The sequence below is a fragment of the Sus scrofa genome, chromosome 13 (genome assembly GCF_000003025.6).
Source record: "Sus scrofa isolate TJ Tabasco breed Duroc chromosome 13, Sscrofa11.1, whole genome shotgun sequence".
Classification (NCBI taxonomy): domain Eukaryota; kingdom Metazoa; phylum Chordata; class Mammalia; order Artiodactyla; family Suidae; genus Sus; species Sus scrofa.
This window is the reverse complement of record NC_010455.5, coordinates 52,494,418-52,507,918: the sequence shown is the minus strand read 5'-3', so window position 1 is coordinate 52,507,918 and position 13,501 is coordinate 52,494,418. Positions and strand designations below refer to the sequence as shown.

General features: G+C 41.5%; 1 protein-coding gene across 14 annotated transcripts in view; it reads left to right on the top strand.

Moving 5' to 3' along the window:
- The window catches only part of FOXP1 (forkhead box P1), a 627,515-nt gene that overhangs the window by 466,440 nt on the left and 147,574 nt on the right, over positions 1–13,501 (top strand). For all 14 annotated transcript variants that reach the window (XM_021070851.1, XM_021070838.1, XM_021070841.1 and 11 more), the window contains one exon: positions 4,469–4,570. In XM_021070851.1, the coding sequence (XP_020926510.1) occupies positions 4,469–4,570 (102 nt within the window). The remainder of the gene's footprint in view (positions 1–4,468; positions 4,571–13,501) is intronic.

Genomic DNA, 13,501 nt, shown 5'->3' with positions numbered 1-13,501 from the left:
CTGCTATACAATAAAGTGATTCAATTATATGTATACACACATCCATTCTTTTCCAGATTCTTTTCACACATAGATTATCACAGAATATAGTTCTCTGTGCAATTCCTATTGGCCAGTCATTCCATACACCTCAGTGTGTACGTATGCCCAATCCCAAACCCCCAGTTATCCCCCCCCACCTGTTGCCTTTGGTAACCATAAGTTTTTCAAAGTCTGTGAGTCTGATTCTGTTCTATAGATAAGTTCATTTGCATCCTTCTTTTAGATTCCACATATAAGTGATATCATATGATGTTTGTCTTTCACTGTCTAACTAACTTTACTTAGTATGATCATCTCTCAGTCCATCCATGTTGCTGCAAATGGCATTATTTCATTCTTTTTTTATGGCTGAGTAATATTCCATTGTATTTATCTATATTCTCTGTCTCTGTCTGTCTCTCACACACAAACACGAAGGATCTACTTATATCTTATTTTTCTATAGCCAAAGGATCTACTTATATCTTCAAACAGGATATCTTAAGGGACCTTTCTTCAACCATGATTGAGATATTACTACAAAAGTAAGAAAACTCCATCCTCACTCCTTAGCTGTATCGGGACACGTCTCTGGGGTTCAGGCAGTGGAGTATGAGATGAAAGACATGCCTCTGGTTTTCATGATTTTGATGCATGTAATGGCTAAAAATGGCTGTTAAATAAGCATGTATGGGAAACAAAAAGGACATTCGTCTCCGGTGCAGTTTCCAAAGGGGATCCCATCAGTCTCTCCAAATTTTTTTTACTGACTGACAGTGAATGTGACAGTAAACATTTTTGACTAAATGGTAGCTACCAGAGATTTATAGCATAATGTTCAAATACATAGTCTTGTATACTAAAGATTTATTTCTCTTCTTTTTTGGCAACTATTTAAAGTCTAGATTACAGTGATTTAAAATGTAAAGGGAATCAGAAAAGGCAATGCCCTTTTAGTGACTAACTTCACAGCACTTTAAATTCTGAAAAATTGGGTTTTAAAATTCTGGCAGAGACTTTGGTTGATTTTTGGGGGAGTGAGAGAGCATTAGTACTTGGCCCAAAATTTATTCTTATACTCATGATAAGGCCAGGGAATTATTGTGGAATAATTCATAACAATTCATATCAAGCTGAATAATTCTTTGCAGCAGTGTTCTCTCTCTCCATCCCAAATATTTGAAGTAATTTTACCTGTTTGCATTCATTTTGAGCATGAAATTTAGAAGCCAGTTTATACATCTTCATCATTTCTTCTCTCTTCTGTACATAGTTTGATTCAAATTACCCTTGCAGTGTTCATACAAGTACCTAAACCTTTGCTGCCATGGCTTCTATCTTTTTGTTTTGTTTTGTTTTGTTGTTTTTTTGCTTTTTAGGGCCGCACTCATGGCATATGGAAGTTCCCAGGCTAGGGGTCAAATCGCAGCTACAGCTGCCAGCCTACACCACAGCCATAGCAACATGGGATCCAAGCCTTGCTTGTGACCTAAACCACAGCTTACGGGAACGCCAGATCCCCGACCCACTGAGCGAGTCCAGGGATCGAATCCGAATCCTCATGGATAGTAGACAGATTTGTTTCTGCTGGGCCATGATGAGAACTCCCTTTGATGCTATTCTTCAGTGGAGCTTTGTCTGAAATGCTTGGAAAGGGCTGGCATTTGTTTTGTGTTTATATGATTTGATGTATCCCATGTTGGATCTGAAAGAGATACACATAAATGACTTTTTTCCCCCTTCAATCCAGCAGAATAATTGCAGGGATCTCAGTAGCTACTTTTGAAATGTCTAGAGCCAGCTCAGTAAACATTTGTTGAAAACCTGAATTTGAGTCCCACCATTTTTTTCATTGAAGTGTGTTTATGAAAACACACTCATAGAAGCATAGTTGCGCGCGTGTGTGTGTGTGTGTGTGTGTATGTACACAATTTTTTTAAAAGACACTTGATATTTTTTGCTGAAGTGAGGAGCTCACCCATACTGGGTTCTTTAAAAATTGAGTCCCTGTTGGTGAAACACGGTAAATCATTTTAACAGAGACTTGTGACTTTATGGCATTGCCACTATTCTGATTTTCTTTACGTGCTCTGTTTTTGCAGTAAACGTACCTAACCTTTCTCCTCTTGCTCACTGTGTCTTTCTCTGCCCTCTTTTCATTGTCATCTCAGACCTTCCATCTGCCTTGCCGACCACCAGCCAGACCCTTCTTTGCTGATTAGTCTATTACTCTGGGAATCCTGATGGTAGCCTTTAAAATATATAACCATTCCCTCTCCTACATTAAAAAGCCGTAAAACTTTCATGGGAAATAGCCACGGGGACGTATACTGTGTGAGGAGAGGTTTTCGCTCCTGCAGGCACCTTGCAAAGGGGACTCTTTTTCTTAGATGATATAAATGAAATCTTCACTCTGCCCACTTTTACACCTACGCCTGTACTGAGCGTCTCCAAGGAGACGAGGAAACCCGGCGTCCAGCAATGGTGACTCCTCCCCAGAGACAGCAGGCTGGAGTCTGAGGCGACTCTCCCTGGCTTCTTGGCTTCCAGAGGGCCGTCTCAGACAGCCTCTCTGCCCGAGGCTCTTCCAGGCAGGCCTTCTCGAACGTGTCTCTCCCTTCCCAGACGAGATAGCCTGTCTGTTACATCTGAAGGGCTGGGTGTGGTGAGTTCGATAGACAGCAGGTTCCTGAAGGGACAGGAGGGGTGGGTGCCATAGGCAGGTGGGACAGGAGGGCTCTGGCTTTCCCCAGATTGTCCCTTTGTCACCCACCTCCTCATCTGTGCGTCTGTGTCGTTGCACTCCCTGGTCCCTCTTAGACACAAAGGCACCGCCCAACTTTACATGGCATCTTAAAAATAGCCTTTGTGACAACAGTACAGTCGTGAGCTTGGTTTAGTGAAATTGTCCTGTGAGAAGTACTCCTCCTGCTGAGTTAATGCTTTTAGGAAAAATAGGAAAAGGAATTCCCTGGTGGCCTTAGCAGTTACAGATTTGGCGTTGTCACTGCTGTGGCTTGGGCTCCATCCCTGGCCTAGGAACTTCCACATACCATGGGTGTGGCCTAGAAAAAATTTTTTTAGGTGTCTTTTCATGAATCCCCTTGACCAGTCTGATTTCCGTTCCTGTGAGTTCAGTTCACTGCCCAGGAACCCCCGTAGCATCTTGCCATTCACTGTCACTTTTCTTAGAACCGTAAGCACTCTTTTCTTCTGTCCATGACATCTGTTCCTCTTGGAGGAACACACTGCCGTCATTAGCCCATTTTTCACACTTTCTATAGAGGATCATGTCAGATCTTTTTGATACCTTGACCACCTCTGTGTGAGCCTTCTTTCAGGCACTCATAGGAGTTAGCACGTAGAAATGATCATTGACATGATCCCCAGTAGATTTTGTTTTGTCTCAAATGCCGAGCACATCATGTTGCAAGCCTTCTGACATCTTTTCCATATGTACACTCTTGCTCCTCAACCGAATTGATTCAAATAACCTAACTTTTTGTGTGATTTTCTAGTGCAGTGTCTGTAGGCTTGAGTTTTCTGTTGCTAATCCTCCTGTCTTCTTTGGAAAGGGGTGGCTAGCCACTGTTCCTATTAAGTCCCTTGTCATTGAATGACCTCATGAAGGTTTGTTGTTGACATTTTCTTTTCTTTTTTATTTGAACTTTTAAAAAAGTTTGGTCTGTTGTGTGTTCTACCCTTTGGTGGAGTCTCCGATTTTCCTTTTGCTTTATCTCCCATTGATATCACCTCCCCAACTGCTACCTTTAAATAAAAACCATCCCAGAGTATAAGCTCGAAAGACTCATTTGTGTTCGACAGTGTTGTTCCCAGGTGCATAGGGGTCTCCTTTAAGTTGACTTAGAGGTCAGACTGGCTAAGGGTTTTTCTGATGAAGCCCATCAAGGTCATCTTGTTTTGATCTTCCTTCACAAGGACCTATCTCCACAGTGTGGTCTACCACTTAGCTTTCCTCTTGATTTGGACTGAGATGAGGAAAAAGTGGTACTTTCAACTTGAGTTCCCCAGTTCCCATAAGAGGAATTAGAGGTGGATGAAGGTACCTTTGAAAAGAGCCCTTTATTGTCTCTCAAGTTTCTGACTTTGCCCAAGTCCTTCCTCGCCTCTCTCTCTCCAAGTCCCAATCATTCCTACTCCAAGTTTGTGTCAGATTTATGATAGGCATAAAATATCTGCTCAGATGGGTGTCTGTGCCTGAGGAACTGTGGATGAAATTTGGCCAAATCACAGAAAATGTAAACAAATTCTGGAAAGTTTTCCAGCTTAGACAGGTGGGAAGTTTGCTTTGCTCTTTCATTTGTCCGGCAGTGGGAAAGCCAGGATCCCACCCTCGTGTGTCCTTCCTGGAATCCTTATTTTGTGAAGGGAGGCCCTGAACCCTGTGTAGTAATGCAAACATTTGCCTTCCATTTTTTCCTCCCAGGCACTTCAAGTGGCAAGACAGCTTCTTCTCCAGCAGCAACAGCAGCAGCAAGTTAGTGGATTAAAGTCTCCCAAGAGGAATGACAAACAACCAGCCCTTCAGGTAATAGGTCTTTTTTTTAAAGTTGATGTTATGCACTTTGCCATGGCCGATAAACCACTCAGAAGTGGATCATGTTGAGAATTCCAAACCATGCACATCTTCTGTGAAAACCGCACTTTTTGTTTAATGATAAAGTATGACATTTGAGAGAAGAGGTTCAACCAGAAGTGTTGTGGTTGGGAGAAAGAAAAATATAATGAGACCCTTTTATTGGAGGATGAGGAGTTATTGGGGTGGGTTGCTTATTAGGCACCGTGGCTTACCAGTGAGGGAAAGTTTATAATAATCACATAGGTCACTAATTGTCTCATGATCTGTGTAGAAGTGGGACACACACACACACACACACACACACACACAACTGACTTTAGTGCAGCAGTTTTCAGCTGGAGTGATTTTACTTCCCAAAGGACAATGGGCAGGGTCTGGGGACATTTCCATTGTCACTGCTTGGGGTCGAACGAATGCTCCTGACATCTGGTAGGTAGTGATGCTGCTTAACATCCTACAGTGTACAGGAAAGTCTCCCAGAAGAGGAAATGGTTCAGCCTACATGTCAATAGTTTCAAGAACGTATTGGGATTAAGGAAGATAGAGTACAGGGTACTTTGGACTTTGGATAGCCCTAGTCATGGATGTGATACATACGCTGTCCTTCAGTGGATATTGGCAGAATATTTCTAAATCATTAATAGAAATTGGCAGGCAGATATTATGTAAAGGTACTCGAGAAGACTGAGCAGCTTCTCATTTCAGGCACATCGAGGGCAGGGGTTAGCTGAGTAGAAAGAGTGAGGTCATAGAAATCTAATTTGAATCTTCGACTGGGAGTAGAAAATTGTAATAGAAGTTTCAAAGACACTTGACTCAGAGTATTCATGCTCACATCCGGGACAGAAAGGGCAGTTGCAGGTACTTGGAGGCTCACCTACTTTCATAGCTAAGAGTGGGCATCCCCCAAAATGGGAAGCGAAAGTGAATTTCCTATGCTGTACATTTTGGGGAGGCATTTGTTAGTGGAAACTGGTGGGTATAACTTGGTGCCAATTAATTCAATCACGAGGTCAGCCCAGATTCTAGCTTGTGTTGACTTTCCTCAGAGATCAGAGGGAACTAATATCCCAGTTCCCAAATTATCCTGCAAAGATGAAACTGACCTTGGACCCCAAGTTCTAGTTCTTCTCCATCTCCTTGGAAACTCTCAGTGCCTAAGGGACTTTCAGCATGATAGTAGCTCTTGATTGGCACAGTTGAATGACCATGTGCATTGTTTATCAGCACTTCCGAAAGCGGTTATACTGGTCAGCCGTCACCAACCCACATGGCTTTTAATGTGTGTGAATTCTGGGGACATTTTTAATGAGGTGCAGTGAGTGCCACTAAGGTCCCATGTCAGGTGCTATAAGAAGTGCTTTGTTGTGCAGATGTCTTAAGAACAGCTCTGGAGGATGAAATATGACTGTGTTGACCTTTCAGCTGTGAGCTTATTTGTCAGGATTCAAATAAGTTGAAAGGATCAAACTGAACAGTTTCCGTAGTCAGACTGGGAATTGTGTTGCAGAGGTCAGCAGCGGAGGCCACATTGTAGATTCCAGAACATAGCCAATTGTTGGTACATATTAAAGTACTGGGGCATCTCCTGCAGACAGAGACACAATTAAAATTCTAATTTATTAATGTATACAGGGAGCTAGCCCAGCCTGTCACTCAGTGATTCAAATGACTGTCCATTCTTCTTGCCTCCCCCTTGGAGCTCTCACAGCCTTAAAAATACTACGAGTCCTCTTGAATTTATCAGACCTCCAATGCATCGGCAAAATAACAGTCTGTTATTGGGGAGGAAAATCTTATCTCAAGTAGTACTTTGGTTAGAGATCATTTTAAAAAGTTTACAATACACAGTCCAGTGAACTGCTCGTCTTCAGTATTGAGTATCATCTATAATTTTTTTAGACTAGACGTAGTTTCCTTTCTACTTGCTTTTTTTAAAAACACAGGGCATTTTTAGGTAACTTCTTTTCCAAGGTGTATATAGTTCCTGTCAGGCTAAATATATGAAGTAAACTTTCAGGGGGTTTCCTTAGGAGGGCTTTTTTTCTTCTTGGCCGTTATAAGGTTTTTAGCCAGCAGAAGGGTATGATAGAGAGGGCTTTTCTTTTCCTGACAAAACCAGCCTGATGCATGCTGCTGAGCCCTTCAGTCTCTATGAAACGTGCTGGACCAGGTGGCCATCTTGGATGCCGGTTTTACTAAAGAAGATGTTTTGCATCCTTCCCTGCCCCCTTGGGGGCAGGAGCTTTGACAAGCAAAGAATTTAGACCAGCTCTAAGAGTTGATTGTGGGGGATAGGGTCAGGGGAAGAGTTGATTGACCTGTGTGTGTGTGTGTGTGTGTGTGTGTGTGTGTGTGTGTGTGTGTAAGTGTGTAAGTGCATCATAGTCTGTGTCTCCGCAGCTGCCTGGTAGGGTCATGCAAATTCACAAAGTTTTTTTTCTGCTGGCTGGCCTTCTACAACCAGAGGAGAAATTACTAACCTAGGCCACATGGCTTATTACCTTGTTATAAAAAATAAGCATGGGCACTTGGCGATTCAAAAGTAATAACCTTCCCATGTCACTGTATCTTACCCAGCCATGTCCTTGCTGAAGCATCTCAGCTAGAGTGGCTCAGAGCTGAAAGGGAAATCCTACAGCAAATCTTCCCAGTGCTCATCTCTGATCTCCTTACCCTTCCTACCTCCACGTAGAGACCTATTTTAGCAAATTTCAGATCTTCCGCAGAGAGCAAAGCTTGACAGGGAAGAAGGATTTGATCTGCTGATAGCTTGAGGGAAAAAAAAAAAAAAAGAAACCCAAATCCCCAAATATACTGTGACTCATATTTTAAGCATATCTCACACTTCCCTGCTTTATGTTTGGCAGCGCTCTCCACTTTCACAGGCTGATGATACAAACAAAAGAAAATGGAAAGTTAGAGGAGGCTCTGAGTGGTTACTCGACAGAGATCACAAAATGTAGTCAAACATCACCCATTGGGACTAATTTCAGCAAAATCAAAGTAAATAAGTGAGAAATGACACTCTTTGCAGATACAAATACTGAGCTAAATCTGAACTGGCTGCGTTCTTGGGTGACATGGTAGTTTATAATGAAGTCATGAATACAGATATGGCTTCTGAAGTTCTTGAAAAATATTCTACTTAGTAACCTAAATATCTCCTTATTTAGGCTATTAATTTGCTTTGCAAATTTTTTATGAATGATACAAGTGAAAATTGGAAATTGGTCCCATCATAAATTCAGCCTCACAATGATCTAATTAAATGCAACTCGGTGAACATTTGTAGAACAGCTATGATTTGTGAGGCGTCAAGCTGATGCCCAGAGATACAAAGCTGTCTAGGATACAGACCCTGCCTTCAGGATGCTTTTGAGTTGTGAAAGAATTAAGCAGGTTTTGCTGCAAAAAGAAAATTATATGTGAGTAAAAATAGTAGGCTTGCTTTTATAAATATTTATGTACTTCTGAAGATTGCTTAAACAAGTGAAATAAATGCTTAACAGTGCAGGTGTGCTCATAACCTCGAAAATGTGTAACTTTACTGGCTGAAGATTAATTTGTGAGTAGATGAGCAATTTTATTGATCAAATTTTGGAACTTTGACCACCGTTTCTGGGTAGTAATTCATTTTGGTTCTTTAAGCATTTTAGTTGTTGGCACGAGGACATAAACTGGAAGGAAATCAAATGACACATTTTCTCCTAAGAAAGTAAAAGTACATGTGTATTCTGGCAGCATTAAAGTTAAGAAAGAAAGTAAACCTTGTGTGTTGCTTACAGTGGAGCGCTGACCACCGTTTCAGGCTGTCTATAAAGAACTTGAACTTGAAACCAGGCATCTGATACTTTTCTTGCCTGCCTGTCCCCTTCCTTACAAGATTTTCTCCTGTGCAAGCTCCTCACGCAGGGGGCCATCCCTCTGGAAGGAAAGTTGAGGAAACCCACTAGAAGGTCAGCCTTTTAGTCCAGTTGGAAGCGCAGGATTATAATGAGGACTCTTGCTTTAAGTGGAGGAGGTGAAAATACAAGATTCAGCAGGTGTTTTTTTTTAGCATTTTTATTTGCAGTTATATAAAACGTGCTTTAGGCAGCATTTTGCTTGGCATTAATGCCACATATAATCTTAGTACCTCATATCATTTCCACGTTATTCACTGAGGAATAAATTGGTAAGAGGAAACCTTTAAAGGAAACTACAGTTTTATGTTGTAGATAGTGAAATGGAATGGTTTTGAAATACTGACCCTTAAAAAATATCCCTATGTGCTAAATTAGTAAAGTGCATAAATCAGGAGAGGGAGGCAGAGTTGGGTTTTTTGGTTTTGGTTTTTGTTTTTAATGTCTGGACTTAATATTGTCTAGAATTGGCACCCCTGGCATGAAATTGATGGGAAGTATTGAAATTTTGGTACCTTTTAAGATTTTGCTTTTATCACATGACTTTGGAGAATCCCCCCATCCTAAAAAATGTCTTGATAAGAAACAGTAAAATCAAAATGATGCTTTAAAAATGGTTATTAAGTCTTTTAGGCTCTGCACACCATTAAAAATGATAGAAACAGCAACCCCTCCTAGAAAATTGCACATGGACACAGAATTTTTCATCCAGTTAAAAGAGTTTCATGAAGCTCAAGAAGTCTATCTATTTCCCCAGGTTCAGTACTCTTACTGGTAGAAAGGTTTTTTTTCCCCCAAATAATGTTTTATCCCTGCCGCCCAAATCCCTATGTCTGTTGTAATAGAATAGGTTACATCATTTTTGCTATTTCACCCTCAGCTATTTATAAGGCGACCCTGTGTCCCAGTCTACCCAGGACAGCCCCAGTCTATGCTTGTTGATTGCATGTATTTATTAATATTTTTCACTCTTAACAATATTCCAGGTTTGGAGTTCCTGTGGTGGCGAAGTGGGTTAAGAATCCAGCTGCAGGGGCTTGGGTCACTGAAGTAGTGAGGGTTTGATCACTGGTCTGGTGCAGTGGGTTTAGGATCTGGTGTTGCTGCAAACTGTGGTGTAGGTCACAGCTATGACTGGGGTGATTCATTCCCTGGCCCAGGAATTTGCATATGCCGTGGGTGTGTCCAAAAAAGGGAAAAAAAAAAAAGGATCCCAGTTTGGATATTTCATTATATGATCACTTTGCTTACATTTATCTAAACATTAAAATGCAAGTGTGATGCTAATATTTGAAGTGTAAGCCTGTCTTGGTCACCACATGCCTCTGTCACTAGATGCAAAGATAGCTAATGTTTACTATATGCTTAATGTGGAGCATCAGTCCCATAGCTACTCTGTGGTATAGTGCTGTCCTGAAACCCTTCTATGGATAAGGAAAAATGAACATTCAGAGAAGCCAAGTGACTTGTTAGCACACAGACAACCAGTATGTTATCAGGAGTTAATTATTGCTTCTCCTTCCGTGTGTATTTGCTCAGTATCTACTGAGTGCCTTGTTTTCCATCAATAAGCAAATTATTACATTTTTCATATCATAAGCAAAAATAAGACCCCCACCAACAAAAACCAATTTCTACTGTAAATATCTTAATTTCAATTAGGAAGACTAAGATCTGCCTAATTATCCTAATTGTTGCTGTGTGTGTGTGTGCACGAACATATGTGCGCACACACGTGTGCATTCGTGGGCAAGAGTTATGTGTCACAGCAGTGAACAACAGCAAAGGAAAGTTATTTCCTGTGCTCCAGCCTGAAGTGCTTGCTCTTAGGAGCTTCCATGTGTTGGAACATGGAAATAGTATGTTATAATCACTGTTGGGGCGAGGAGGTGGGGAGGAGCAGGGAGGAAAAAAACATACTTGACTGGTCAAAAATGTGTAAATTGCTGACAAAATGACACATGTAATTAAGAGCGCTCCCACCATTTTACCTTGTGGTTTACACCTCCAGTGTTGAAAAAGAGAGCGACTCCCACCTCGCTAATTACCATTATCACTGAAATGCTAGGGTTGGAGTCATTAGTTCCATGTGCATTTAATTAGAGGAAGGCTGAAATTGGATTTAACTTATTACTTTTTCATGGATCACTTTCTTGTCATCACTTCAAATTGGATTGCAGCCCCAGGTAACTAATTATGAGAGCCACAGGATCAAGAGTGAAAAAAAAAGGTAATTAGGAATAACACTGTCGGACCCTTGCTGGTCGTCCACTTGTGCTTCGGGAGAAGGGGGGGGGGGGGAACCCAGCCGTATTTTGTCGTATTACAGATCACAGAGTTAGAGGTATGTACGGTTGCTAGGCATCCTAGGAGTCTGTCACCACCCATAGTGGTTTCTGTGATATACAACTGAGTCAAAGATGTCAAGTCGACGTGGTTCCACGATCAGCCCCTTAATACCTAGATTAAACTTGTAAAAGCAACAGATTGCTTGTAGGTATGAGGCATCTCAACAACTGTGTAGTCTGGGGCCTCACATATATGATTACAACAAAGCTGTCAAGATGCCTCGGAGCCAAAGTATGGAATATTTTAAGTACGGGGAGTTAGCATTTAATGAACGTATTAATGTTCCAGAAACATCATTCATATCTGACAGGAAGACATATCAGTCAGCATAACAGTAAGGTGCAGGGTTTATATATCGGGAATTTTTGTCAGAGTTTCCAGCCGACCATTTTCTTTGCTTCTGGTTGGTTCCCCACCCCCCACCCCACCCCAGTGTTGTGGATAGGCTTGCTGACGTTCTGTTTCTCCTTCCGCCCCCATCGAAAATACTTTAAAACAAATGATATTGTTTCCATGTGCAGAGCAGAATTCAGAACTGCAAGCAATCAATTTTATTGACATCGTCTGAAAAAAATGTTGATGACAGTTGGAGGATGTGAAAGGATTGGACTTTTAAAGTCACCAGGACTTAAGTGTGGCAAAAAAAGAAAAGAAAAAAAAAAAGAGAGAGAGAGAGAAAAATGAAAATGGAATCTCATTATTCAAAAAAGTGCCTGTGACTTAGGCTTTCCTAAGAAGGGCTTCTTTGGTAGGCTGTGCTAGCTGGATGAGGAGTCTTTCTTGATAGCAAGCCTGTTGGTTGTTTTGACGGGGTGTGGGGGGTGAAAACGCTTCCCAGAGAAGTGAATCACTAAGCCAAGATGGCTAGAGTTTCCTTAAGTTGTTTCAAATTGGTTTTAATGTTCTGTTAATGTAAGCAAATAATCATGATTCAGTCTTGGGTGACTTTCAAACCTGGGTAAGTGAGGCTTGCTCATTATTTTCCAGGGAGTTAGGGACATGTAGACCTCGATGTGCCTATCCCACCACGTCCACTCCACGACCATTCCTAAAGTGAGAGAAATACTCTTCCTGGCATTAGGAGTCCTTTTCCTGTGTGAACCTTCTCAGCAAAATCTCAAGAATCAAAATAGTAATCATCAAGTCTAAGGCAAAAAAAAAAAAAAAAATTAAAGCTTTTTTTTTTGGACATCTTAAGTTGATTTAGAATTTTTGTACACAATATTCGTCTGTGGTTGAAAGGGGCCATGCCGAGGTCAAGTGATGTAGTGTTTTCCATTTTTCCATGTGAGTCTCACAGTGTGTGATAAAAGCAAACTCCTTTATTTTCTAAGTCTGCAGGAATTTCTGATGAAGTGCAGAGGTCACGTTCCCTGTCAATTTGAGTAGCCAGCATTTTTTAACTACTGTTTTTTCTTCCCTTTTTTGTGTGTGTCTTTTCTTCCCTGCCCCCACCTCACCATAAACCATGGCACTTTTCTGACACATGCACAGTGAAGTCCTCCAATCTGAAACTCATTAGCACACAGCATTGGACCCTATCCAGTGGTTAGAAAATTTCCTGAAGCCTAGAATAACAGCATTTGGTGCAAGCACCATGGACCAGAAGTGACAATGGGGGTAGTCGAGCTCCCTGGCGCCCTGCCCGGTCGGGAAAGCCAGCTGACCATGCAACCCAGTGAGACAGAGGTCATGCACATGGGATGGGCTAGAAAAGTTTGGTCCTTAGAGAAATATGCTTCTGAAATCACAAGGCAGTATCTTTTTTTTCCCCTATGCCTATTCTTTCACTTGGGTTGGAGGTATTTATCAGCATTAGCAATAGTCTGAAAGCAAGCAATTAGAGAAATGGGATGAAAACCAATTTCTACGAGACGATAGTTTTTGCTTCTGTAATGACTGGGTGTTGCAGAACCTATGGATTTCATTTATTCATTCATTCATTCATCCATTCAAACTTTGTTCATTGAACCTCACTATGTCCAGGTAGTGGGACCTAGATGGAAATTGACATAGCTCACCATGGTCCGGGATAAGTTAAGCCAGGTTTTCAAATAGGAAACTGAGCCCCAGAAATTCAACAGTAATAACATTAAAGAGAAAGCCCTTATACTGTACTTTCTAGGCACCAACTACTGTATTGTACAAATGAGGGGAAATTCTATCATTATTCCCATTTTGCAGAGGAAGAAAGTGGGGCCTAAAGAAATGAACTTGCTCCGGGCCAGAGAGTTGATAAGTGGCACCGCTGGGATCCCAGCCCAAACAGTCCAGCTCAAGCATCTTTGCTCTCTCTCCTCTATTACGTTCTGTCTCTTCTCACTGAGCTGCTGCCCGGCTGTAAGAAACAGGGCCAGCCAAGGGAACCGAATCAGTTGCTGAAGCCGAATGCTTGTCACTAACCACCAGACCACACTGTCTCCTAATTTGGACATATGTTTATGGGCATATTTGAAAAATATTGCTTGTAATTGAAATATGCACTTTCTAAAGGGAAATGACGCTTGGGAAAGAGAAGAAAGACGGGTATTACTCAAAGCCTGCAGACAACTCTGCAAGTAATTGTCTAAAGGCAGCCGTTGAAATTGAGAAGCAGTTTGGAAAATGTACAGTTTGGGAAATTTGT